Genomic DNA, 26774 nt, shown 5'->3' with positions numbered 1-26774 from the left:
ATGGCATAGTGGTTTATTTGAGAAAAGATATACCAGCCAAGTTAATAGAGGCAGATATTCACGGAAGATATATTGCTATTGAACTTACAATAGAAACAAAAAAGACCCTTTTGTTTGGTATATATGCACCCAATCAGCAACAAGAAAATTTTTATAGAATGTTGTATGATAAGTTGATTCTATGGGATTATAAATCGTGTATTATATTGGGAGATTGGAATGGAGTAATAGATACACGAAAGGACAAGAGAATTTTTTCTAAGATACCTGCACATGCAAAGCTGCCTAAATCTTGAGTTGAGAGATGTATGGAGACTGCGGAATTTGGAGGAAAGAGACTATACTTTTTTCTCTGATAGGCATCAATCCTTCTCACGTATTGATTTTATTTTAATTTCTAATGATTTGCTTTTTAGGGTGAAGAAAACTAAGATATTTCCAAGATGTTTGTCTGATCATAGTCCTGTTTGGATGGAATTGCAATATGGAAAAGAAGGTAGAAGAACTTGGAGATTAAATGAAAATTTGTTTAGATATCAGGATAATGTAAATCAATGTAAAAAGCAGATGAAAGAATTTTTTGATTATAATTTGAATAACGAAACATCGATAGAAATGGTTTGGGACGCCAGTAAAGCTTTTATGAGAGGTGTATTAATATATATTAATAATAGACAGAGAAATAAGCAACAAAGACAGCGTAGGTATCTAGAAGAGGAAATTTATAAGAAACAACAATTATTAATACATAACCCGCATGATCAAAAACTTAAAGATGCAATAAAGTTATTACAGAATCAATTTAATATGATAATGGCTGATCAGGTGGCAACAAATATACAATATGCCAAACATAATACTTTTTGTAATGCAAATAGACCTGGTAGGTGGTTAGCATACACCTTAAGGAAAAGACAAAAACAACGTACTATAATATTGATAATTATTTGAAGGAATATAAGGTTAAAAATTTAACTTTAGAACAAACGGATGAACTGAATCGGCCTATAACCTCTGAAGAAATTATTTTGGTAATTAAACAATTAAAAATGGGGAAAACTCCTGGTACGGATGGGCTTACAGTTAGTTATTATAGGAATTTACAGGATGAGATGTTAGGTCCACTTAAGGAATTATTTAATCAGATACAATTAGGAGGGGGAATTCCCCCCTCATGGAGAACCTCTTTTTTTTCATTGATACCAAAAGAGGAACAGGATTGTTCTAAACCTGGGAACTTTAGGCCAATTTCGCTTTTAAATAATGAGTATAAGATTTTTGTTAAAATAATAGCTAATAGATTAATGTTGATTTTGCAGCAAAGAATTCATAATGATCAATCTGGATTTATAAAAGGGAGACATATGAGGAATAATGTTAGGCAGATTGTTAATTTACTGGAGTATTTAGAAAAGAAAAATTTTATTCCAGCAGCATTTATTTTTCTTGATGCAGAGAAAGCTTTTGATCAATTGCATTGGGATTTTTTATTTAAATTAATAGAAAAGATGCAATTTGGAGATGGTTTTACAAGAATAATTAGGGCAATTTATGGAGAGCAAACAGCACAGATTATAATCAATGGTAGCTTAACAGAACCTTTTAAGATTGTGAAAGGAACAAGACAGGGATGTCCTTTATCACCATTATTGTTTATTCTAACTCTAGAACCATTATTGGATAAAATACGAGAAGTAAAGGAGATAGAGGGAATTAAAGTTAGACAACATGAATATAAGCTGAGAGCTTTTGCAGATGACCTGGTGATTACTTTAACAAACCCTATAAACTCTAGTAAATCTTTGTTGGAAATAATTGATCAATATGGGAAGGTTTCAGGGTTTAAGGTAAATCAGAAAAAAACAAAAGTGATAATAAAAAATATGGCCAGACAACAGAAAGAAAAACTAGAGGAAATAACAGGATTTGAAATTGTAAAGAAGGTTAAATACTTAGGGGTCTATATTACATCGTCAAATGTGAAATTGTATAAGAATAACTATGAAGTTTTATGGCAAAAAGTTCAGAAGGAGTTGATTGTTTGGAAAAAAATGCAATTATCTTTGCTGGGGAGAATAGCTACTATTAAAATGAATGTTTTACCTAGATTTTTATTCCTCTTTCAGATGATACCAATAATTAGGAAAAATAAGAATCTTGAGGAATGGCAGAAGGGAATTAACAAATTTATATGGGAAGGTAAAAAAGCTAGGGTTAAAATGAAAATAATTCAAGATTCTCGGGAAAGGGGAGGTTTAAAAATGCCCAATTTTAAATTATACTATGAAGCAGCTGCTCTCTCTGCAATAAGTGATTGGTTTAATTTAACGGAGGAAAGAATTTTGAATATAGAAGGTTATGACTTGCTATATGAATGGCATGCATATTTAATTTATGACAAAAAAGGTGGATAAGGCCTTTAAAAATCATGTGTTAAGAACTGCTCTTCTGCGTGTTTGGAAAAAATACTCTTACAAACTAAATTATAAGGTTCCTATATGGGCAAGTCCTAGACATACAATAGAGAATATAAATATAGAACAGAATCAGGAAATGATTACATATAAAGATCTTTTGTATACTGAAAGAGGTAATTTGCAATTAAAATCTCTGCACGTACTAAAAGAAGAAGGGAAAAATTATACTTGGTTTCAATATAAGCAACTACGTGCTAGATGGAAGGAAGATCAGAAAATTGGTATAGAGCAAACGAGGGAAATTCGGTAAAGCAAATTAGAAATCAGTCTCAGGAGCATATAAAGAGATTGTATAATGTGTTACTTGAAATAGATTCTGAAAGGGACTTGGTAAAGGACTGTATGATAAAGTGGGCACAAAATTTTCAGGAGCCAATATTATTGGAAACTTGGGAAAAAATTTGGGTTAGAAATGTTAAATTCACGCAGGCACAGAATCTGAGGGAAAATTTTTATAAAATGTTTTATAGATGGCATTTAGATCCTAAGAAATTATCGTGTAATTATCCAGATATGCAAGCAAAATGTTGGAGATGTAATTGTGATGATGCTACATATTTTCATATTTGGTGGACTTGTAAGGATATAAAGGCCTTTTGGATAAAAATTTGGTGGATTTTACAAAATGTTTTGAAAAAGAAGATAAAGTTCCTGCCGCAATTTTTTTTTGTTGGGAATTATTACGGATTGTACAGTAATTGAGACTAAATTGATTTTAAATCTAATAACAGCAGCAAGATTACTAATAGGACAATACTGGAAGAAAAAAGAAGTACCTACAATAGAAGAATGGATATTGAAAGTTGCCAATTTGGCTGAGATGGCGAAGATATCAGCCTTTTTGAAAGACAATACGCAAGAAAGATACTTAAAGGAATGGGAAAAATGGATTGACTATATTCAAAGTAGATATCAGACTAAGAGTTATCAGACTGTTTTTGAATGATTATGATGTATTATTTTTGATTGTTTTCGGGGGAAGTTAGGAATTGATGATTGTAGGAGTATAATTAAGTTGGGACGAAATTTTTTTAGCATATGTTTGTTTTATTTTTAACTATACCTTGTGCTCGTTCTGGGAAGTCGGGGGGTATCACCAGTCCTCACATTTACAACTTTTGCAGTTCTGTAAAGCAAAGGAAAGCTGAAGTAAAACCATAAAATTGTGGCGTTTCACTACAACAGGCCATGTTAATTTACATTGAACACACCAGCTGTACATTTAACTGTCCTGAAGCATCTGATTAAAACAGCAATTTAACTGTTTGTTGCCACCTACTGGTTGGAATTCTGCAGCCCAAATATGTTAGCTCCAAATTTCATATGATGCCTTTCAGTTATCCAACATCATTCTGCCCCCTCCCACACAGTCACATGACCACACTTTGGAAACTTGGAAACTGGCCCGCATTTATGGCCATTTGCAACAACCTGTTCTCATGGGACCATGATTTATGACATTTTTCCTGGAAACCAGTGTTTACTTCTGGTTTCCAGCACAAATTTCCCCATAGAAAATAATTGCGGGAAACTGCAATCCCAGACAATCCCAGAAAACTGGGAACAATTGATTAATTGAACAAACAATTAATTAAACATTAATTTGCTCAATGACTGTGGCATTCACTTTATGACCATTGCCTTTGCTTAATGACTGCCAAAAAGAAGGTTGTAAAATCTGGTGTGGTCAAATGGTGACTTGCTTTAGGACCATGGTGACATATGACCAAAATTGTGGGCTCCATTACTATCACAAATTGAGGACGACCTATATTCTTCATTGTTCATAATGTCCTATATTTTATTATATTTTTTAATTCCTCAAAAACAGAAGAGCAAGGAAAGAGCTAAAATATAGTGTGTTTTCTGTAATAGGAATTGGTGTGCTCCATTCATTTTAGCCTTGAGCAATTTTATTTCTTTGCCTGAGATTTGGGTTCAGTTTGAGTAAACATATCTCTCTAAGCCATTGTATTATTGATTTGATGTGCAAGGATCCAACTAACGGTGATTTACTCAAGATCAAATCATGATTTTCCCCAACCCTTAACTGGACACATACAGACATAAAATTATATTTTCTTTAACCACCTTAAGTTGAATTGAGTAAAAGTGGTGGGTTTGTACCACATATTTAGCCATATATTGCAATTTATAAAATGTAGTAATGCTTATTTGTTGGTCATATTAGATACACCACATTACAGCCTAGAATGTTTGATGAATATACCATAATGTTGACTATATGTCATATTAACACTGACTTTATTCTTTTTAAACTACATATTATTAATTAAAATGTTATTTTTATCCTAGCAAATTGAGGTTTATTTCCTAAACCATAGTTGAACAAACCATTGCTTAATCCTTGTATGAACCAGTTCTTAGACAACTCTTCAAAGGCCTAGAAGCAATGCTGAAGTATATAAATATCATAAGATAATAGATGAAAGGAATTTCATTCTATAAAATATAGCCCATCACTCTGGCCTTAAACACTTTTTACTGTATGTTATATTGATTTTCAGTTGATTTGATAGAGCTGATCAATAAGCTGATTCACCATTATTTATGTTGGTAATTTAAGACAGACTTAAAAGCTCTTTGCTAGACATCATCTAGAAAGATGATTGCATCAGCCAATATTGCAGTATAAAGTAAAAACTAAGAAAATGCCCATATCCAGCAATTTTTCTGATAGAAAAAAAAGTATAATTCTTTCATTGAGTTTGAATGCACTTGTGTATTTAATAGACGTATATATTTTGACAAATTAGAAAATTAAGGCTTTGAAAATTCGAGTGATTCCCAAATCACCGTATTTTTTTGGGAGGTAAAATGGCATAGTCCAGTCTGCTTCAAAAAAAGTAAGAAAAGAAATAATCTCCTTTTTTATTCTAAGAAATAGTAGTAATGATTTATGTAAGAGAAGGAATTATCATTCAAAGTTTTTTAATTAGTTGCTTTTCAGATTTTTTTGTGCTGTCCTGAAGCATCATCTTTGAAGAGTAGACTTAGATTTTCTCTTATCTCTAGGCCTACAGGCTTTTGGGAAATGGTGCTTGCATATATTCTCTGCATTTCTGTGTTGTCATTCAGATAAGTCTATCAAGTTAGATTGGAATCTTCCAGCAATTAACAATATCTCAAACCTTTAAGTCAGGGGTGTCAAATGCGGGGATGGAGCAGGCGCATCCAGGGGTCCATATCATGTGCCTTCCCGTAACTCTGCCTGCTGCCACCAGGCCTGCATCTTTGAGGGCCAGTTGTGGAGCCCCTGCTGTTGGACACATTCCCCTTCTCCCCCGCACGCACACACACACATATAGTCTTTTTGAACAGACACACTTCAAAGATATTGAGACTGCCGTTCCCATGATGTTTGCAAATCTGATTGTGCTTCTCCCCTCCTCACCACACCCTGTGTGAAAATCTATTTAAAAGATTTGCTAATGGCAGCGTGTCACTTTATTTAGATCTCCTATTTTTTTTAAAAAAATGCAGAAAAGTAGGCAATGTTGGTATTATTTTGAGTGACTGATACATAAAAGCAAATACTGCAGGTGTAAAATGTTCAAAGCAGCTCTACAAAACAGTAACAAAGTCTTGGTGTTATATACCATTAAAACCACAAAGTATGACATCTGGGTACACTAAACCATAGTTTGTTTGTAAGACGTTATGGAATTTCTAAATTCTCTTTTTATATGTTTTGTTCATAGACTTTTTTGTGATTTCTCTTATGCATAAAACTGTTATTCAGGCTCGAAGTGAAAAATTTTTTGCAGGCATAAAAGAGTTTTGTAAGATTAGTGTTTTTCAAACTTGGCTACTTTAAGATTGTGAACTTTAACCCTTAAAATTCCCCAGACAGCATCCTGAGGGAATTTTGGCTGAGGAATTCTGAGAGTTGAAATCCATTCATGCTTGCTGGGGAATTCAAGGAGTTGAAGTCCACACCTCTTAAATTTGCCAAATTTGAATATTGGGATAGATTCACTTAAACTGGCTTTGACTCAATCCCTCCAAGACTGAGTGGCTGTGGATGCCGGCATCCCGGTACAATCAGCTAGTTCCATTGCTGACTGCTGGAGCCGAGTCATTGGCCCCTATGGAGGGGGTCCGCAACTTGGACGTTCTCCTGGATGCTCGGCTGTTGTTAGAAGAACATATGACGGCCGTCGCCAGGGGAGCTTTTTATCAGGTACACCTGATTCGCCAGTTGCGTCCCTTCATAGACCGGGATTCCCTATGCACGGTCACTCATGCCCTCGTCACCTAGAGGGAGCTACTCATGGCTCCCATATAACACCTCTCCTGCGCAGACTGCACTGGTTGCTGGTGGTCTTCCGGGTGCAATTCCGGGTGTTGGTTTCCACCTTTAAAGCGCTCCATGGCACAGGACTGGGTTATTTACGGGACTGCCTGCTGCCACCGACAGCCTCCCACTGACCTGTGCGCTTGCACAGGGAGGGTCTCCTCAGGGTGCCATCAGCCAAACAATGTCGGCTGGTGATCCCTGGGGGGAGAGCCTTCTCTGTGCAAGCACCTACCCTCTGGAATGAGCTTCCTCTGGGGTTACGATTACTCCCTGAACTCTGGACCTTCTGTCGCAAACTTAAGACTTTTCTGTTTCACCGTGCAGGGCTGGCCTGATACATTACGGTTTTAAATTGGGGTTTTTATCATTTTTATTATAGTTTTTAAATGGGGTTTGCCAATTTGAATAAGATTTTTAAAATGTTTTTTAATTCTATTTATAATTGTGTTTTATGTTGGCTGTGAACCACCCTGAATCCTTCAAGAGAAGGGCGGTATAAAAATCAAATAAATAAATAAATAAATAAAATAAACTGCAGGAATGTCAAACTGGCGGCCCATGGGCCAGATGCATCATGCGCAGGCCACGCCCACCCAGGCTCCGCAAAGGCAAAAAATATCACGATACGTCAAGTGATGTCACATGATGCGATCGAGTTTGACACCCGTGGCTTAAGTATTTGGTGAAATCCCTTATTCTGCATAATAATAATAATAATAATAATAATAATAATAATAATAATAATAATTATTATTATTATTATTATTATTATTATTATTATTATTATTATTATTATTATTATTATTATTTAATTTATAGACCGCCCTTCTCCCGAAGGACTCAGGGCGGTGAACAGCCAGTTAAAATACAGGAAAACAGACAATATTAAAAACAACCCTTAAAAACTCATTCAATTGGCCAAAACTAAAACACAGTTACACCCTATAAATTACTAAAAATTTAAAACCCCAATTAATCAAATTAAAAATTTAAAAAATCAAGCCAGTCCAGCGAGACGAAACAAATAGGTTTTAAGTTTGCGGTGAAGGTTTGTGGCGGATCAGGCGAACCTGATAAAAAGCTCCCCTAGCATAACGGTGGAAGGAGTAAAAGCAGACCATAAGAAAAGTCCAAAATGGTTGCAGCTCTATGCAATTAAAGTCACACTCACATATGTATGGAATGTGCTTTTCAAGGCTTGGGGTTTCAATCACAGGGTGGCAGCCATCATCTTGACCTTTTGATCCCATCACAGATGTCCTTTTGACCCCACCTACAGATGCCCCACCACAGTTGCACACTCTACTTTTGAATCCATGTTCCACTTTGTGCATTTAAAGTACAGAGCAAGGATGAGCTTTTCCTTTGTTTTAAAGTTGTAATGAACTGTTTTAAGTATTGTAATTTTTCCTCCTATACGGAATTGTCATAATTATACCATAGGCAAAGTCTTACTATTTTTTTCTATTCTGCATCATTCTTCTATTAGTAGAAGCCTTGAAAATCATCATTGTACCAATAGTAATAGCAGTAGATCATATTTTTTTAAAATTTAATGTAGTAGTAGTAGAAACCTAAAGTCTTCAACATCCACCAAAGTTCCCTGGACAATAGATGTTACATTGATCTATTACTGGATTAACTTCAAGAAGGAGAGGAGTGTTAGTCTGTTACATCAAGCAAGCAAGTCTGATGAAATTCATGACCAAAAGGTTTACTATGGCAAAGACTAAGTATTGTGAAATTGATCCAATTTTACACATCTAAGAAAGAATATGCCATAATAAATAACTTTAATATGTTCTAAATGTTTTCAAAGAAGCTTTTCCTGATTTGATATCCTCCAGATATACTGAACATCCATTATTTTTAACTAGCTGAAAGAAACTGGGCAAGGTGTAACTCAACACATATGGAGAATACACAACTGGGAAAAAGTTAAAGCTTAGAATGTACAGATTCTGGTTTTTTTAAAGACTGTTGTATGAAGTGCTGTGGGAAAAGACTGCCATCCTGTGGATGAAGGTTTAATTTACATTCAATGAAAGTAGATTTGCATCTATCCAGGGAAAATTAGCATCAATAGATTTCAGGATTTTCCATAAGAAGCCATGTTATATAACATCAGTTACAATATAATTGAGGAAAATAGAAAATAATTCTTTCATTATTAATTGTTACATTCCATCAGGTGCAGAATTTAATATCCATTGAGACTTTCTCGATGTATTGTTTGCTTAGCATATTGTTTTTGCCAGAAAAACAATACACTGTGGGATGGCCAAATATATTACATTTCAGCTGGGACTAAAACTCAGTGAAATATTCTAAATGTACATCACATATTCTTGTTCCAAGGATAGACGATGGATATCTTACCACTTAAGATTTTAAAATATACAAATCAAAGGCAAATAAAATAGTAAGCTATAACACAGAGAATATGTTTGCGAGGAGCACCATTATATTCATTGCACATTTCTCACAGAGCTCTCTTTTATTGTCTGTTTTATAATCTGAACATATTTGGTTTCTGGGCAGCTAATTTTTATTGATCTTGTCATGGAACATTATTACAATTTAAAGATGACTTGGAGGGGAATCTAGTTGTTCTTGGGCAGTTCATGATCACAGAAGTTCATGTCCTGCCTCTTGGCGTTTTTACCCATCAGTCATTGTTTGCTTTCTCCCAATCTTTGGCATTTTTAGTCTACCCAGGATATTGTTGCATTTCTGCACACCTATGCTTACATCTGATGATTAAAATACATCATACAATTCATCTGATTGATTAAAATACATCATGCAGAGATTTCTGGCAAGGAATTTGCTACTTTTCCAACCTTCTCTTCCAAAGATTGCTGTTGTTAATCAAACTGAAACCCATAGAAAGAAATAGCTTTTGATTTGGAGACGAGTCCCTATGCACTCTCAAGCCGCAGTAACAAACAAATGAGAGATCACAAAAGATCTCCTAAATCACTACAGGAGGCAATTATAATTTATATGAATTTTTTTCCAGTGATACTTCTGCTGATAGTTTTAAAGAATTAGCAAAAGGATCTTCCTCTTTCTCCCGCTTCTCAGTGACTCTGGGCAGCTCACAAGATATTTAAGGATCTAAATGTAAGAAGCAATGCCTTAAATTAAGCATAGCAGCAACTTGGTAGGCATAACAAGGAGAGAGTTTATACAACAGCTTAAGCCATGATTTATGTGGATTTGTGTAAGAAATAAACACACTGAGGCTTAGCATAATGAGTGAATCAAGACTGCTTTTGGCATATTATTGAGCCATATTTGGCTTTACCATGGTTTATTGAATACACCATAGTAGTTGAGTTCACAAGACATTACAGTCAAGATAAAACAAATCTCCAACGATTAATGAAATGTATGTGCTTAGCTTAGAACCAGTATAATAATAATAATCTCATAATGCATTCTCTGAACTTTTCAAATCACTTATGAAGAGCAGCACCGCATACCATGCATAGAGCAAGCAGAAATCAACCAGCAGAGGAAAAATTGGGGCATGGGAGGATACTCTTTATTATAGCTTTAAAATGAGTATGTTTACTAAAAAGTAAATCCCTCAAAAGTCAAACAAACTGACTGCTCAGTAAACATAAGGGATGTTGCTTAATTTTGTTTTGGGATTTCTGATCTATGATGCATTTGTGTGCATATTTTCTTTGCCAAAAGATCATTTGTCTTTAAATGGGACAGCGTCCTCAAACAACTAAAAGGCGCCTTTTTTCTTTAATAGCGTGGGAAATTCAGTTCGCATGATACTAAATTACAAAATAGCCAACTCATGTTGTAATCCAACTCCGCTTGTTTGCTTATGATTCTGCTATACGAAGCCAACAAGTCGCATCAGTTAACAACGTGTAAATAGCTCCTGGAAATATGGGGGACGCGCGCGCGGTCCCAGCGAAGTCTTCAAACGAATCTGCGGAGAGAAAATAAGAGAAAGCAGAAAGAGAAACTACATTTCCCAAAAGGCTAAGTGCATAGACAACTGCCCTGCACAAGCGCCCTGAATGGGATTCTGGGAATTGCAGTGTTCCGGTTACTAAGGAGTAGCTCGTGGGACAAAATGTCTTACGTGTTCCCGAAAAGGGCTGGGGTGTCGCTCAAGCAGGTGAAGACTGTCCTGGTCACTTTTTGTCCTTTCGAGCTCAATGTGCAAAGCACCAGGTGAGAAGGATCACCAGTGAGGCTTCCCGGAAGCTTGCAGAGCCAGCCCGGAGTTTCCGGATCGGACTACAAAAAAAAGGCGAAGACTTTTTTTAAATTATTTTTTAAAACGTGGGAGAGTGTTGTCTGTAATGGGGATTGCAGGCTTAGAAAACATCGCCGTTTGCAAGGAATGAGCTGCCCATCCTTGGGATGCGCTACATGCTCGGGGCTAAATCAGGGGTGAAATCCAGCAGGTTCTGACAGATTCTGGAGAATGGTAGCGGAAATTTTGAGCAGTTCGGAGAACCGGAAAATACCACCTCTGGCTGATCCCAGAATGGGGTGGGAATGGGGATTTTGCAGTGTCCTTCCCCTGGAGTGGGGAGGGAATGGGGATTTTGCAGTATCCTTTCCCCAGGAGTGGAGAGGGAATGGGGATTTTGCAGTATCCTTCCCCTGGAGTGGAGTGGGAATGGAGATTTTGTCCTGTCCTTCCCCTGCCATGCCCGCCAAGCTGCGCCCACCAAGCCACACCACACTCAAAGAACCAGTAGTAAAAAAAATTGGATTTCACCGGTATAACAGATTGGGAATGAGGAAGAAATTATCTGGATGCAAATAGTCAAGTGCAAGGATGCTCAGGCTTCTTGGTTCCTTTTTTTTTTTTAACTTTGTGGGAAAGTAAGATGGTGGAGGGGCATCCTATCTTGAAAAGGTTGCTGGATTGTAATTGTTGCATTTAAATTCTGTATTAATTCATGAGCCAGCACCTTGTATTAGACTTTAGTTTCCATGAGCACCCTGCGGAAGAAAATCATGGTTAGTGATAATGAAATTCTGAGATGTCCAGAAAATGCAAAAGTGTTGCAATTACTATCTCTTCAGTACTGAACAGGATTTAGGACTAAATCCTGATTAAAATAGAACTGGAATTTGTTTCATCTTGACAGTGTGTGAATATTGATCCATTGTGATCCCCTTGAGCACCTTGGTGAAAAATAAATAAGGGGTATGGTGGGTATGGTGATTCTGCTGCAGAAGCAGCTGTATAATTCCTACATCTTAAAACAAATTTCTGGGAATGCTAACAGCAATTTAATTGTCAGTTTGCTATCATGCCTCCTTATGATTAAATCAGGTTGGATGTCACTCTAGATCATGGCTACAATAACCATGATCACATTGTAATTATATTCTCTTTAACTACAATTAGCCTCTTGCCTGAATTTATTTATTTTATTTGTCAAACATGTACAAGATAACAAGTATAGATATGAACATAAACATGAACAAAGGAAGTAAATACAGATAAATGGGGTCAGTAGGACAGGGATGGTAGGCACGCTGGTGCACTTATGCACGCCCCCTTTACGGACCGCTTAGGAATGGGGTGTGGTCCACGGTAGACAGTTTGAGGTTGAAGCTGTGAGAGTTTGAGGCTGTAACAAGGGAGTCGGGTAGAGCATTCCAGGCCTTGACCACTCTGTTGCTGAAATCATATTTCCTGCAATCAAGTTTGAAGCAGTTTACCTTGAGTTTGTATCATTTGCCCGTATATTATTGTGGTTGAAGCTGAAATAGTCGTTGACAGGCAACTTGTTGTAGCAGACAATTTTGGGTACTATGCTTAGATCGGACTGCAGGCAGCGCAGTTCCAGATTGTCCAAACCCAAAATTTCAAGCCTGGAGGAATAGGGAATTCTATTGTGAGTAGAGGAATGGAGTACTCTTCTGGAAAAATACCTCTGAATCTGCTCAGTTGTGTTAACGTCCGATACAACAGTGTGTATATGACATGTTGAACAATGGCTATAGAATAGCATTTTAGTATCATTATGGCTCAGCTGCAATGTTAATATATAGCAGGTGGGTATTGAGATTGCACAAAGTAACTCAGCAATTAAGACAATCTTGTGTTTATATATATTACAGATTTTTTAAAAGTAGGACTCTTGTTACCCTTTACATGAAAAATATTGCTGCTCTGTATGTAACCTTTATATAACAAATTGTTGACAAGATATACAAATACATTTTTACAGCCTTTCTTGATCTTTCTCTAACTTTTCAGAAATTTTCTTCAGTGTCTATTTGAAAAGAAGGCATACAAATCAAACTTGAACTGTGATGTGAAAACAGAGATAAAACATGATGGATCTGAACCAGTTATAGACATCACATTTGGTAAGAAATAATTTCATGCAGCCAAGTAAGTAGTAGGAAATGTCTATGGAGATTCTCAGTCATCCAGGTCATGGTTGTCCCAAGATGCTTTTTCAAGAGGCAACTAGACTTTCTGGTTTTTCACTTCTCATTCTTTGATGAGAAGCGGACGTTAAAAACGTCTTCAAAGAAAAACCAGAAAGTCCAGTTGCCTTTTGCCAATTAGCAGGAAATATTATCTAGTGGTTCAAAATATCATGAGTTCTAAAACAATTAGAAGTATTAGTGGTTATTTTAAAAAAAAAAGGTGTCATAGTTTTTGAAGGACTTTTGTTCTGTTTCAAATACTTTTACTTCAATAAATCTTTTATAAAGACCTCTATTTCAGGCAATATTTATGAATAAATACTTGAGTTTTAAAATCAAACATTGTTCAAAATAGCTTTTAATGTAAACTTAACTTTTATTTCCTTGGTTGTAATATTCCTTTATTATTGCTCTATTAGCTTTTGCAGATTGTCTCTGCTAAGAATAAACACTTGATATTTTCATTTTGTTTTCATGCTGCATGATAGGAAATATGAGAGAAATAAAAGCATATAGAATAGATGTATGTGATGTTTTCCAAAGAGTTACGATACTTTGCAACATATTTTTTTTAATTTCTTTGTATCCCGCCTTTTTATAAATAACTCAAGGTGGCGAATAAACATATCCAACACATTTTCCTCCCCCTAATTTCCCCATAACATCAATCCTGTAAGGTGGGTTGGGCTGAGAAAGAGTTACTGCCTCAAGGTCACTCAGCTGGCTGTAATGGCTAATGTGGGACTTTTAACTCACAGTCTCCTGGGTTCTAGCCTAGTACGTTATAACCACTAGACCAGGGGTGTCCAAATTTGGCAATTTTAAGACTTGTGGACTTTGACTTCCAGAATTCCTCACCACTTTGCTTTGGTGGCTGAGGAATTCTGGGAGTTGAAATCCACAAGTCTTAAAGTTGCCATGTTTGGAGACACCGCACTAGACCAAAGTGGCTTTCCAGATATAAGCAGAATTAAAGATGCCTCTTTGAATCTTTAATGTGACCTCCTCATATTTGTAAGGCTTGTTAGATGGTTTGAAAGCTCTTCCAGTTTTTCTTATATAGATACATATATATATGCTAACACATGTTAAATTCATGCTAATTTCACATACAACTACGGTAGTACTACAATTGTAGTAGAATAGAATAGAATAGAATAGAATTTTTATTGGCCAAGTGTGATTGGACACACAAGGAATTTGTCTTGGTGTATATGCTCTCAGTGTACATAAAAGAAAAGATACGTTCATCAAGGTACAACATTTACAACACAATTGATGTTAGTAGAGTTGTAGAGTTGTTTAGTATAGTAGAGTTGTTGTTTAGAATAGTAGAGTTGTTCCCCATGTGGTTGTGGTTTTTTTACCACTAGATGGCTTATTGTAACTTCTAGAAGCCACTGTAGATTGCCAATGAAATTATTTTAACAAAAACAATAGGATGTCACTATTTAAAAAGTAATGTAGAATTTTACCAGAAACAGATGAGAAAGTACGAGTACAATTGAAAACCATGCTTTGAAACATGTCTGATCATGTTTATTCAAGTCCTCTTTAAATCAGTAGGGCTTATTACCTGGAACCTGAATGTGGATTGAAACCATGGTGATTAGGGTTTTTGTCCCCTGGAGTTAAAACACTTTTTGGAGGATTCTTTTTCCATTAGATGTTTGAACTTGGTTTGGGCACTTAGTACGAAATATGTTGTATATCAAGCCAAATGGTGCCAATGTTGTTTTGGAAATGGAAGTGGGCAAGAACTTGTAGTTCACTGGTAACTCCAAGTGGGTAGATTACAGATTTTGTCCTTGACATTTCCAGTTAATATTAAAATTCATTACTTGAAATTCTGGAATCTGCGTCATTTAGTTTTTATAGTATTCAGCTAAATCTGTATTTCTCAGTCTTGGCATATTTAAGATGTGTTGACTTCAACTGCCAGCATTCTTCAGCTAGTATAAGAATTCTGAGTTTGGGAGTTGAGAAATACTGGGCTAAATTATGGAATATTTTTTTCAGTGAAAGGCATCTCATATCCTAGCTTTAGGTTTGTATTACCACCCTTTCTTTAGAAAGCTGATTATTTCAAATTGAATCTCATATATCTGTGTGCATAATTTATCATTTAATGTTCAAATGAAAGGAATTGTCCTAGCATTATTGTTGTTCATACTGAAAATAACATTACTAAATATCTATCTTATTTCGTAACAGAACTGTTAACACTCACTGATTGCTTTTTATTTTCCTCCTATAATTTAATTATTATATTTCTTTTCTAGCTGATGGTGAGAGATTGGTTATGAAAGGAGCCAATCTAACAACTCAAGAGATGTTAGATGCATTCAACTCTAGATGTCAAAAGAAAGAATCTGCACTGGCAGAATCACCACTATAAACTACTCGAAACTGACATAGAAGAGTTTGCATCAATATTATAAATGCATACAAATCTGCATGAAACTACTTTCAGAAAAATGGCAAGGACTTTCCTAATAACCGAAAGAATCTAAAGTGGATACATAGAGGAGGCAAGCTGATTCTGGTTTTAAAAAATGCTTTTTGGACTTTTGATTAAAGATTAAACTCCTAACATTATATCAGTGTTGGATTAACATCATTTTTGTTAGTATTTCAAATCATCAAGTAAGTTAGTAGTCCATAAAATCTTGATCCTTTTCAATCACTTCATAAAATTATATTTATATTCATAAATATAAATTATTAAGGTTTGATTAATCTGGACTATGAAAGTTTTTCTGTGGTACAGAATTGCATACATTTTATAAAACTTATGATTTGCTTATACATGAAGCTACACCAGAATACATTAGACAAACTCATCTTTTTATAACCTGCAGAAGCTTCTTGGAGCAAGTGAAAAAAAAAGCCAGAAGTAAGTATAAAGGCATAGCTATGTGGATTGTTGTATAGAAACTCTTCCTATTTGACTAGTCCATTTTCCCCATGTTGTTCTTTATCTCTGTGTTTAAAGGGATAAAAATACATGTTCAGAATTCAATTAATCTTTTAATTAAGTTTTGAAGGCTTCTGTTGGACACTTTAATCCTATTCAGGCTAAAGGATCTTTTTGCGTGTAGAATTGAAGATAGGAACATGAGGGAGTAGTGACTTCCCTTTACAAATTGTGCTGGCATTTGACTGAGGAACTAGTTTTCTTGAATGCAGTAGAAACTGTTTACTTCAGCATGTGGGACTAGCTTTTAAGTAATCTCTCCATCTTAACCTTCAGAAGCAAAGAGCTGTTCACTGATGTTTACATGTTCCCATTATGTGCAAAAATACTGTCTTAACAAAACATTTGTGAAATTGCAAAGCTGTTTGATTCATTTCTGCTCTCCTAACTTTTAATTCAGATGGTGAGTCTATAACATGTATGTCCCCTCCCTTTTCATGACCCTTAGAATGCTCCAGGTACTATTTCTGAAATGTGGTGGCAAATTTATTACCACAAGAAAAACACAACATTATCTTTCCAAGTAATGAAACTTATTTACTTCATTGTTTCTCAGAATTTTGTGACTAATTCCAACTCATTTTATGTAAAATGACAACCAGCAAAAAAGGTTAGCAAGTTCATTGTGCAACATATGCTAAATTAGGCAACATTTTGGGGGAAATTGACAAATGGATTTAGAAAACCCAGGATGTATATTTCTCATTTCCATAATATAAATACATTGTAGGTAAGTTGTTTTCATAAAATATGAAACGTTGTACGGGAATCCTGTCAATGTGATTCAATTTTTATTTTATCACTGATATGTCAAATGCTGTACACAAAATAGCTGCATATTAATTATGGTGATTATGTGGCTTCAAGTAATTGTCAGTGACCACATAGATTTTTCTCCCATGAAGCTGTATACTAAAATACTAGAATGTTGTAATATTACACATAGTAATAGGAAGCAAATTTAAATTATTGTAGAAGTTTATAACTTTATGCCCTGAATATCCAAAGCAAAATAGTTTGAATGGTAGAACATTATATTTGAAGAATAAATTAAACAAACTGAAGCATCTCCAGAAGAGAACAAAAGGGGTCTTATTTATTTATTTATTTTTATTTATTTATTAAATTTTTATACCGCCCTTCTCCCGAAGGACTCAGGGCGGTGTACAGCCAAAGTAAAACAAAAATGTATACAATTTAAAACAACAATTAAAAAGAGCTGATTATTAAAATTTAAATTAAGAAGTTAAAAAATATTAAAAAACCCAATTAAAATACATCACTAATTATGCCAGTCCCGCTTTAATGAATAAATATGTTTTGAGCTCACGACGAAAGGTCCGAAGATCAGGCACTTGACGAGACCGGGGAAGTTCATTCCAGAGCGCCACTGCCCCCACAGAGAAGGCCCTACTCCTGGTGGCCGCCAGCCGACACTGTTTGGCGGACGGCACCCTGAGGAGACCCTCTGTGCGAGCGCACGGGTCGGTGGGAGGCAAAGGTAACAGCAGGCGGTCTCGTAAGTACCGGGTCCTAAGCCATGGAGCGCTTTAAAGATAGTTACCAAAATCTTGAAGCGCACCCGAAAGACCACAGGAAGCCAGTGCAAGCTACGGAGCAGCGATGTCACGTGGGAGCCACGAACGGCTCCTCACATTACCGCGAGCCGCATTCTGGACTAACTGCAGCCTCCGGTGCACCTCAAGGGCAGCCCCATGTAGAGAGCATTGCAATAATCCAGCCTAGACGTAACCAGAGCGTGAGTGACCGTGCATAAGGCATCCCGATCAAGGAAGGGACGAACTGGCGAACCAGGCGAACCTGGTAAAGGCCCTCCTGGCGACGGCCGCCAGGTGTTCATCAAAAGACAGCCGTCCATCCAGGAGGACACCCAAGTTGCGAACCACCTCCTTTGGGGCCACTAACTGCTTTCAACAGTCAGCTGCGGATGCAGCTGACTGTACCGGGATGCCGCATCCACAGCCACTCCGCCTTGGAGGGATTGAGCTTGAGTCTGTTTCTCCCCATCCAGACCCGTACAGCTTCCAGGCACCGGGACAGCACTTCGACCGCCTGCTGGGGTGGTCCGGGTGGAAAAGTACAGCTGAGTATCATCAGCGTACAGATGATAACTCACCCCGAAACCACTGATGACCTCACCCAGCGGCTTCATATAGATGTTGAACAGGGTGGGCGAGAGAATCGACCCTGAGGCACCCCACAAGTGAGGCGCCCGAGGACCACCTCTGCCCCCTGTCAACACTGCCTGCAACCGGTCAGAGAGATAGGAGGAGAACCACCGATAAACGGTGCCCCCACTCCCAATCCCTCCAACCGCGCAGCAGGATACCATGGTCGATGGTATCGAAAGCCGCTGAGAGATCTAATAGGACCAAGGCAGAGGAGCAACCTGTCCCTGGCCCTCCAGAGGTCATCCACCAACGCGACCAAAGCCGCCTCCGTGCTATAACCGGTCGGAAGCCGGACTGGAACGGGTCCAGATAGACAGTTTCCTCCAGGTGCCGGGGAGCTGCCATGCAACCATTTCTACAACCTTCGCCACAAAGCGAAGGTTGGAGACTGGACGATAATTACTCAAAATAGCTGGGTCCAGGGAAGGCTTCTTGAGGAGAGGTCTCACCACCGCCTCCTTCAAGGCGGCGGGGAAAACCCCTTCCATCAAAGAAGCATTTATAATCCCCTGGAGCCAGCCTCGTGTCACTTCCTGAGCAGCCAGCACTAACCAGGAAGGGCACGGGTCCAGTAAACATGTAGTTGCATGTAACCTCCCCAGCAACCTGTCCATGTCCTCGGGAGCCACAGAATCAAACTCATCCCAAATAACCTCAACAAGACGTGTCTCTGTCGTCCCGGCTGGATCATCGCAATCTTGGTCCAAACTATCCCGAAGCTGAACGATTTTATCGTATAGATAACCGTTAAACTCCTCAGCTCGTCCCTGTAAGGGGTCATCCCATCCCTCTTGATGGAGGAGGAACGGGTCACCAAACAGGGCGGCCGGGCGGTTATCTGCCGATGCAATGAGGGTGGAACGAGAACGCTCCGCCTCGCTCATTGCCACTAGGTAGGTCCTAGTAAAGGACCTCACTAGTGTCCGATCAGCCTCGGAACGGCTAGACCTCCAAACACTCTCCAGGCGTCTTCTCCGGCGTTTCATCTCTCTCAGCTCCTCGGAAAACCAGGGAGCCAATTGAGATCTACGCCGGGTCAGAGGCCGCAAAGGCGCGACACGGTCCAAAGCCCCAGCCGCAGCCCGTTCCCAGGCCGCAACCAGTTCTTCAGTCGTGCCGTGGGTAAGATCCTCAGGAAGCGGCCCAAGCTCCGCCAGGACCCACTCCAGGTCCATCAGGCGCCTGGGACGGAACCAACGCATTGGCTCCGCCTCCCTGCGGTGGTGAGCGGCGGTCTGAAAGTCTAGGCGAAGAAGAAAATGATCTGACCATGACACCGGTTCTTTCACTAAATCTCCTAAATCCAGATCATTTACCCACTGACCAGAGATAAAAATCAAGTCTAGCGCGCCTCCCCCAATGTGTGTAGGGCCATCAGTTACTTGAATCAGGTCCAAGGCCTTCATGGAGGCCTGGAACTCCTGAACCACCGTCGACGACAAGCCGGCAGATGGCAGATTGAAATCCCCCAAGACCAGTAGTCTGGGGATCTCCACCGCCACGCCAGCAAGCACCTCTAGCAGTTCAGGTAGGGCTGTAGTCATGCAGCAAGGAGCCAGGTACGTGATCAACAGCCCCATCTGATTCCGGTGGCCCCACTTCACAAGGAGGGATTCACAGCCAGCTATCTGAGGAACAGTGGACTCCCTCGGCTCCAGATTTTCTTTAATCACAACCGTCACCCCCCCCTACCTTGGGTCCTCGGCTGATGAAATGCACGGAAACCCGGAGGGCACAGTTCGACCAGGGGTACACCCCCTTCTGTGCCCAACCAGGTCTCCGTAATGCCCATAAGGTCCGCGGACTCTCTGAATAAGATCACAAATCAGGGGAGCCTTGTTAACCACGGACCGGCATTGCAAAGCATCAGCCTAAGACCCAAGCTCTGAGGGTCTTGACCATCCGGGAATGAGTGAGGACTGGGGCCGGAGCACGTGATCGCTTAAACATCGAACACGTGCTCCCAAAGAGCGATACGACCCCCTGCCTCCGCCATATCTGCCCCTCCCACTCACCGTACAGATGGAATAATGTTCTCCGCTCTGTACAATCCCCTCCCGCCCCGTCTTCCGACCAAGAGGAATAGAGTCGTGAGCCCGCTGGGACTGGACATACCTCCCGACGGGTCACTCCCCACCACAATCCCTCCCCTTTAAAAGCCCCTTATTAAAAAACCTATTAAAAAACCCCCAGAGATTCTTCTTCGAGGCATGCCACCTCTCTGGGTCCCAAGACCCTTCATTAAGGTAGGCCCTCGATAGAACAGAGGGCCACTCCTGCGAGGCGGGGGAACCTCGCAGCCGTAAGAGCTCAAGCGCCGAGTAACTCATAATAGGATCAGGTAACAACGGGAAAAAGGGTATCCTGAGCCAGCAGTTCACTACAGGTGTAGTAAAACCGACCCCTGTCCATATAAGATGTAAACGGGATCAACTGTCCAAGTCCGCTGATGGAATTAGCGGACCGGTACACCACTGCCAGGCGAACACCATAAGGAACGACCATGTTTAAAGTTAACAACGTCCGACAGTTAACAATCATGTCTACAATGCCGCTGATGACAGAAATAGCGGCCATTATCGTTAACTTAAGATCAGCCATAAAACTAGGCCTTTAAAGCCTAGGATGGTAAAAGGCTGTCCAAAGTCGTTCACAGTCAGATGATACTCCCGCTGATGTCCTTCGCGGTGAGGTGAACGCCGAGAGCCAAAAAACCGTCCAAGCCGCCAAGCCCTGCCGATGTCGGGGCCAATGTCTAAGCCGATGACCAGGCTCAAGACAGAGCCGATGTTCTGGCTCATGACCAGGTCGATGGTATTAGGTCTTAAATCTAGCGGAAAAATTCCAGCCGCCGATGGTACTTGCGGCAGAACGACAGTCTGGCAATCCAGCAATCCGGGAGGCCGACAGGCCGGAGACCAACAGGCCGGCAGGCCCGCAAGACAGCAGGGCCGGCAAGGCCGGGTTGTCCATCTCCGGGAGCGCCAAACCGCACCCCCCGAAAGTGAGCGCCACCGTCCCTTTCCCGCAAGCCAGCAAGCCCACAGGCCCGCAAGTCAGCAGTCCGGCCAGCCAGCAGATCGAAAAGCCAGCTGGCCGCCAAATCTTCAGGGGGCGCCATTCCGCACCCCCCAAGATGGCTACCGCCGTCCGCTGCCCAGTCATACCTCCCGAATCGTCCACGCCGAAAACCAACAGGCCGGCAGGCCCGCAAGCCAGCGGGGCCGGCAAGGCTGGCCGTCCACCACCGGGGGGCGCCGGACCGCACCCCCCCGAAGCGAGCGCCGCCGTCCATCCCCCGCGAGCCGGCAAGCCCACGGGCCCGCAGATCGACAGACCGGCCAGCCAGCAGATTGAAAAGCCAGCTGGCCGCCGGAGCTTCAGATCTTCAGGGAGCGCCGTTCCGCACCCCCCAAGATGGCCGCCGCCGTCCGTCCGCTCCGCTGCCCAGTCATGCCTCCAGCCTCGTTCTCGGCGGCCGAGGATCCAACGAAGTCCAAAACCTCTCCATCGGCCGCCGGACAGCTTCAGCAAGAGGCAGAGGGTTTTCGGCAGCTCGGTAGTCGGCTCCGCGAGGTTTCCCGGCTCAGGAAACCCGACCCGTTGTCTCCACAGAGTTCAAGACGCTGCCATATCGGGCATGCGCAGAAGAATAGCTTATTATTCTATTCAAGAATAGTTTATTCTTGAAGAATAAACTTAGGAATGGTTGGAATCATAAATTTAGTCTGGAGAAATGAAAGCTACAGTGGACTTGCTGTCTTCAAGGATCTGAAGGTTGTCATGTAAATAGGCAAAATCATTCAGTTCTAGAAGACAAGAATCTGAGTTTAATTTAAAAGGAAACAGACCTTAAATTGGACCTGAAATAAAAATTCCTAACAGGTAAGAACTGTTAAAACAATAGAATAATTTATATAGGGAGGTCTCCACTTTTCTATATTTAAACAGTGTCTGTCAAGGATGTTGTGGATTTACTTTGGGCAGGGATTGAACTAGATGAACCTTAATGTCTCTTCCAACCCTTATATTTTATGATTCTTTGTTTAATCTATATGTTATCCATAACTGGGGGATACTTATACGATTTTTGTATTTATTTTGAAGATGAGACCCTTTTCCCCAAGGTTTGTAATTTGATTCTATATGGACAATTCTGTCCACTGAAGTCAGAACTGTATTCAAATGTGGATGAACAAAATTGAAACATTCTATGTGGAAGCTTTAATAAATATAAAACATCTTCTGTGCTCTTGTAATCAGGAACAGGAGGAACTTCTTATAGTCCAAGGTTACATTCATGGGACTGACCCAATAAAACAAAACAAAGTGCATGTGGCTAAATTAACCTCCAGTTCTCCTGTTCCTTCCCTGTCTGCCTTGGCATTCTTTCCAAGGCCTTTTTGCAATAGGACTCTTGTTAGTTCAAAACCAGCTTCGGACCTCCACAGTTTCATTAGTTGAGATTGGAGCCAATGTATTTCTACTTCGGTTGAAGCATATTTGAAACTACAGAATAATAGCACTCACATTTAGAATTGAAATACTGTGTTCCTAGAAGTTATGAGCAATGTGCAAAATTTATTTCCTCATAAATTTATTACATACTAACAAGTATTTAAAGAGAAGGGTGACTTGTCAGTTTTACAGCTTCCTCCAAGGCTCCCCCACCCATATGACCCAATAAAAGCAGACTTTATGAAAAAGAGGATAACTGGAATACAGATAGTCCTTGACTTATGACTGCAATTGGGACTGGAATTTTAGTCTTAAATCTTGACAGTCAGAAGTCAAGGCACCCACATGATTGGACCCAATTTTATAACTCTTATTATGGCAGTGGTTAAGAAAATCATGTGATCCTAAATCCAAATACATTTTCTGAATGGGTATATTTTCCTGGAAACCAGCAAATAAATAAATAAATAAATAATCAAAGATTACAGTCATATGACTGCAGGAGACTGGAACCAGTCATGAATGTGATTGCCAAGCACCCAAAATGAAGTGATGTGATGGTGAGGAGTGTGCATAGCACAACATTTTGGCCAGAAGTGCTTTGTTGGTCACAAAACATTCTTTCTGAGGTCATCTTAACTCCGAATGGTTGTTAAATGACTAGTAAATTAAAAAAATATACCTGTATGCAAGCAGTGTCCTTTCCCTTCAATATGGAATGGGAATGAAGACAGTTTCTTTAGTATGCAACAACTTGGGGTAGACCAGTAATTTTTCAATCCTTATTCCTACCTTGTTTATTGGGTTGCTTTGCAAATGAGAAAATGAATGGGAAGCAAACTTGAGCATAACAAAGACTGGCGAGTGTTGCAGCATGATAAAGATCACATCTGGAACCCGCAGAATGAAATTCAAATCACAAAAAAAATGGGATAAACAATTGAAAATATAAAACTCTGTAAATAGCAAAAAAAAGCACACAGATTCTTCTCATCATATCAGTTATTAAATATTATTCTTTACTAGACTGAGATGTTGACAATGTTTATCAGCCAAAGAGATAGTCGTGTATGGAAGTTGATACAGAATTGAAGAATGAAAAAGATGAAACAGTAACTGATTAGAAGGCTGTACAGATTTGTCCTTGGTTGTAAAACTTTTGTACACAAAACAGTATCTGTTTTTGAACAGCTGCAAGAAGCTAATAAGCCAGCGGAATTAAAAGCCTTAGAAAAAAGGGTTTCTTGCTCTGAAAAATATGGTATTCTAATACAAATTATAAAACAAAAAGAAACTCCTATATTGACAAGGGTATTACATTTCTTCATCATAAAACATTAAGATAGTAAGCTAATTTCACATCTTGGCAACAAAGGCCAACCATATGACTTGCAATTAAAATTATGCTGTCAATAAAAGAATCAAACCATCTTCAGGGCAATACCGAATGAATCTTATAAATGTCTCTTGCATTAATGACAGAGATAATACAGCTCCTTACTCTTCATGGTATTAAGGGATTAGTGATCTGTTTTCAACCTAGGCCACACCCCAAATGCTCTAAAGACTCTTGATTGTTTCTACAGAACTTTGGCATCTTGCCCAACAGTCTTCCAAGCTTTGGGTAAAATGTCAACATGGCGTGGGAGTGCAAAATAATGCCCACACCTGTTAACACCTGTTAATCGTATGATAATACACTAAATAATCCATAAGGCCTTCAAACACAACAAAGGCACTACAGACTTCTATCAACTCCCAAGAAGAGTGAAGAAATAAAATAAGCAGTTTTGATTACCAAATTGAAATTACTGTGTTCTCACTTAACCAATTAATTGCAGAATAATTTATACTTGAGAACTACTTCATCTTCTGCATTTGGATCAATATTATGCACAATGTGCAGTATGTGAGATGGCCCCAGTTAATAAGAAAAAGAGGCAATCGAAGAAGTAACATCTGCCTATTGTTGAAGAGTAGACACTAAAAGTAACGGACTTAGCAGAAATGGCAAAAATTTCAGCATACCTGAAAGACTATTCATAAGAAAAAGAGGCAAATCAGTATCAAGCAAGACCATCTATTGTCATCTTTAGAGTCATTGGTATTAGTTTCTAAGCTGAGTCTCAATATGACATTTTTAATATATCTATATGCACTACTAAAATTTTCACATCTGATACTTTGAAACCTTCAAACTGCACCAATTACAGAGCAACAATTTTTGAATCAAAATACCTCCAACAGGATAACTTACAGAATGTGTCCAACATTCAGGACCATTTCAATCCATGGGATTGAAATTCAGCAAATTTACGACCACTTTGGCACTACCATGCCTTCTGACTACACTTCTCAGAAACACATAGGTTGGCTTATGCGAGGGAAGGTGGGAGCGGTGTATCCTTGCTCTCTTTCCCATCTCCCTTGTGCCCTTGTACCCATTCAGCAGGCAGAAAGGCGCAAAGGGCAAGGAGCCATTGACTGCTTTGGAATCAAGATCGAAATTTTTAATATCTTAATGGTGTGGCTGGTGGAGGAAGGATGAGGGAGTAACTTGGATGCTGGTTGGGGGGGCACCAGCAGTCAACAGATGAAGTCTCTTCCTTCCTGGATGGAGGGGGCCCTTGGGGACACACCAATATAGGGAGTAGGGAAAGTTTTTCTTGCGGTCCACAGCTTCCTTGGTTGCCCCTCCCTCCAGCAAAGTAGCATGCTGTTCTGAAGGTCAACAAAGAAATAGAGGAGCTTGCTGAACTGCACTTCTCCTGAAGGAGATGAGATGCCCAAGCCTATATTATATGTGGAAAGAAGAATGACCCAACAGGTCACAGGTTGTTTAGTATATACATGTCTCTACTTGGTTTCCATTTTATTTATTTATTTATTTTTTTCGTATTTTTATACCGCCCTATCTCCCTAGGGACTCAGGGCGGTTCACAGCCAGATAAAATACATATAAATACAGAATAAAACATACATTAAAAAACTTATTATAAATGGCCGAATAATTAAAATAGCAATACACAAATAAAATCCCCAATTAAAATCAATTCAAATTTAAAAATTAAGTCCAGTCCTGCGCAGATAAGTAGATGTGTCTTAAGCTCGCGGCGAAAGGTTCGGAGATCAGGAAGTTGACGGAGTCCTGGGGGAAGTTCGTTCCAGAGGGTGGGGGCCCCCACAGAGAAGGCCCTTCCCCTGGGTGTCGCCAGCCGGCACTGCCTGGCCGATGGCACCCTGAGAGGCACCCTGTGAGAGCGCACGGGTTCCATGCCCAGATTACAGATAATAGTACAACTCTAGTACGGATACTAGAATTAGGTCAAATGATCACTCCTTATTTCTGCAATTTAAGAATTATTATGAGGAGGAATTGTTAGAGGTACCCATATGTGTAAGGGAAGTAAAGGACTTAAGAACTCACCTGGCAGGATTTTGTGTTAAAATAGATGGCTAGGAGCTTGTATTAGCATACTGAGTAGTTAATGGTTCTTTAGAGGGAGATTGAAGAGTGGAATATACCTATCAGGGATATCTATATCTATAAATGCCTGTTCATTATTTGATGGTTTCATGAAACCTAAATTCATTTCAGTAGATAGGTGGATTCATGCTTAGAATAACACTTGTCCCTTAATTCTAAGAATGTTATTTCTGGATGAGTTAGAAAGAACTGAAGTAAGCTACAAAGTGGTTTGATCACTTTGCGCATGCGCAAGATGGCGGCTTGCTAGGTGATCGGAGCCGCCGACGGGATGTTCGGCGTGGGATGGCAGCGTCCAGGCGGCTAGCCAAGCTGCTTACACCCCCCGGCCCGCTTTGTCATCTTCTCGGCAGCCGTGGGAGAGGTCTGCAGGCCTTCTCGGTGTCACGGTTGCCGAGAACGAGGCCGGGTGAGGGCGAGTGGCGAA

General features: G+C 39.6%; 2 protein-coding genes across 2 annotated transcripts in view; one reads left to right on the top strand and one right to left on the bottom strand.

The window, feature by feature from the left end:
• The window catches only part of PAG1 (phosphoprotein membrane anchor with glycosphingolipid microdomains 1), a 150046-nt gene extending 146462 nt beyond the window's left edge, over nucleotides 1-3584 (bottom strand). The window contains exon 1 of the mRNA XM_058176476.1: nucleotides 3541-3584. The gene's annotated coding sequence lies outside the window, so the exon portion shown is untranslated. The remainder of the gene's footprint in view (nucleotides 1-3540) is intronic.
• A 7262-nt stretch (nucleotides 3585-10846) lies between these two features.
• On the top strand, nucleotides 10847-15831 carry MRPL53 (mitochondrial ribosomal protein L53). Its single transcript, XM_058176486.1, has 3 exons — nucleotides 10847-11001; nucleotides 13055-13167; nucleotides 15516-15831. The coding sequence occupies exons 1-3, from the start codon at nucleotides 10901-10903 to the stop codon at nucleotides 15629-15631; spliced, it is 330 nt and encodes a 109-aa protein (XP_058032469.1). The 5' UTR covers nucleotides 10847-10900; the 3' UTR covers nucleotides 15632-15831.
• The last annotated feature ends 10943 nt before the right edge of the window (nucleotides 15832-26774 follow it).

The sequence above is a fragment of the Ahaetulla prasina genome, chromosome 3 (assembly GCF_028640845.1).
Source record: "Ahaetulla prasina isolate Xishuangbanna chromosome 3, ASM2864084v1, whole genome shotgun sequence".
NCBI classification, from domain to species: domain Eukaryota; kingdom Metazoa; phylum Chordata; class Lepidosauria; order Squamata; family Colubridae; genus Ahaetulla; species Ahaetulla prasina.
Note: the sequence above shows the minus strand (reverse complement) of the source record. Positions and strands in the feature narration are given on the sequence as shown.

Coding starts and splice junctions, on each gene's coding strand:
- MRPL53 (XM_058176486.1), top strand. CDS start 10,901: ATGTCTTACGTGTTCCCGAAAAGGGCTGGGGTGTCGCTCAAGCAGGTG. Junction 11,002..13,054: donor CTCAATGTGCAAAGCACCAG/GTGAGAAGGATC, acceptor CTAACTTTTCAG/AAATTTTCTTCAGTGTCTAT. Junction 13,168..15,515: donor AGTTATAGACATCACATTTG/GTAAGAAATAAT, acceptor TTTCTTTTCTAG/CTGATGGTGAGAGATTGGTT.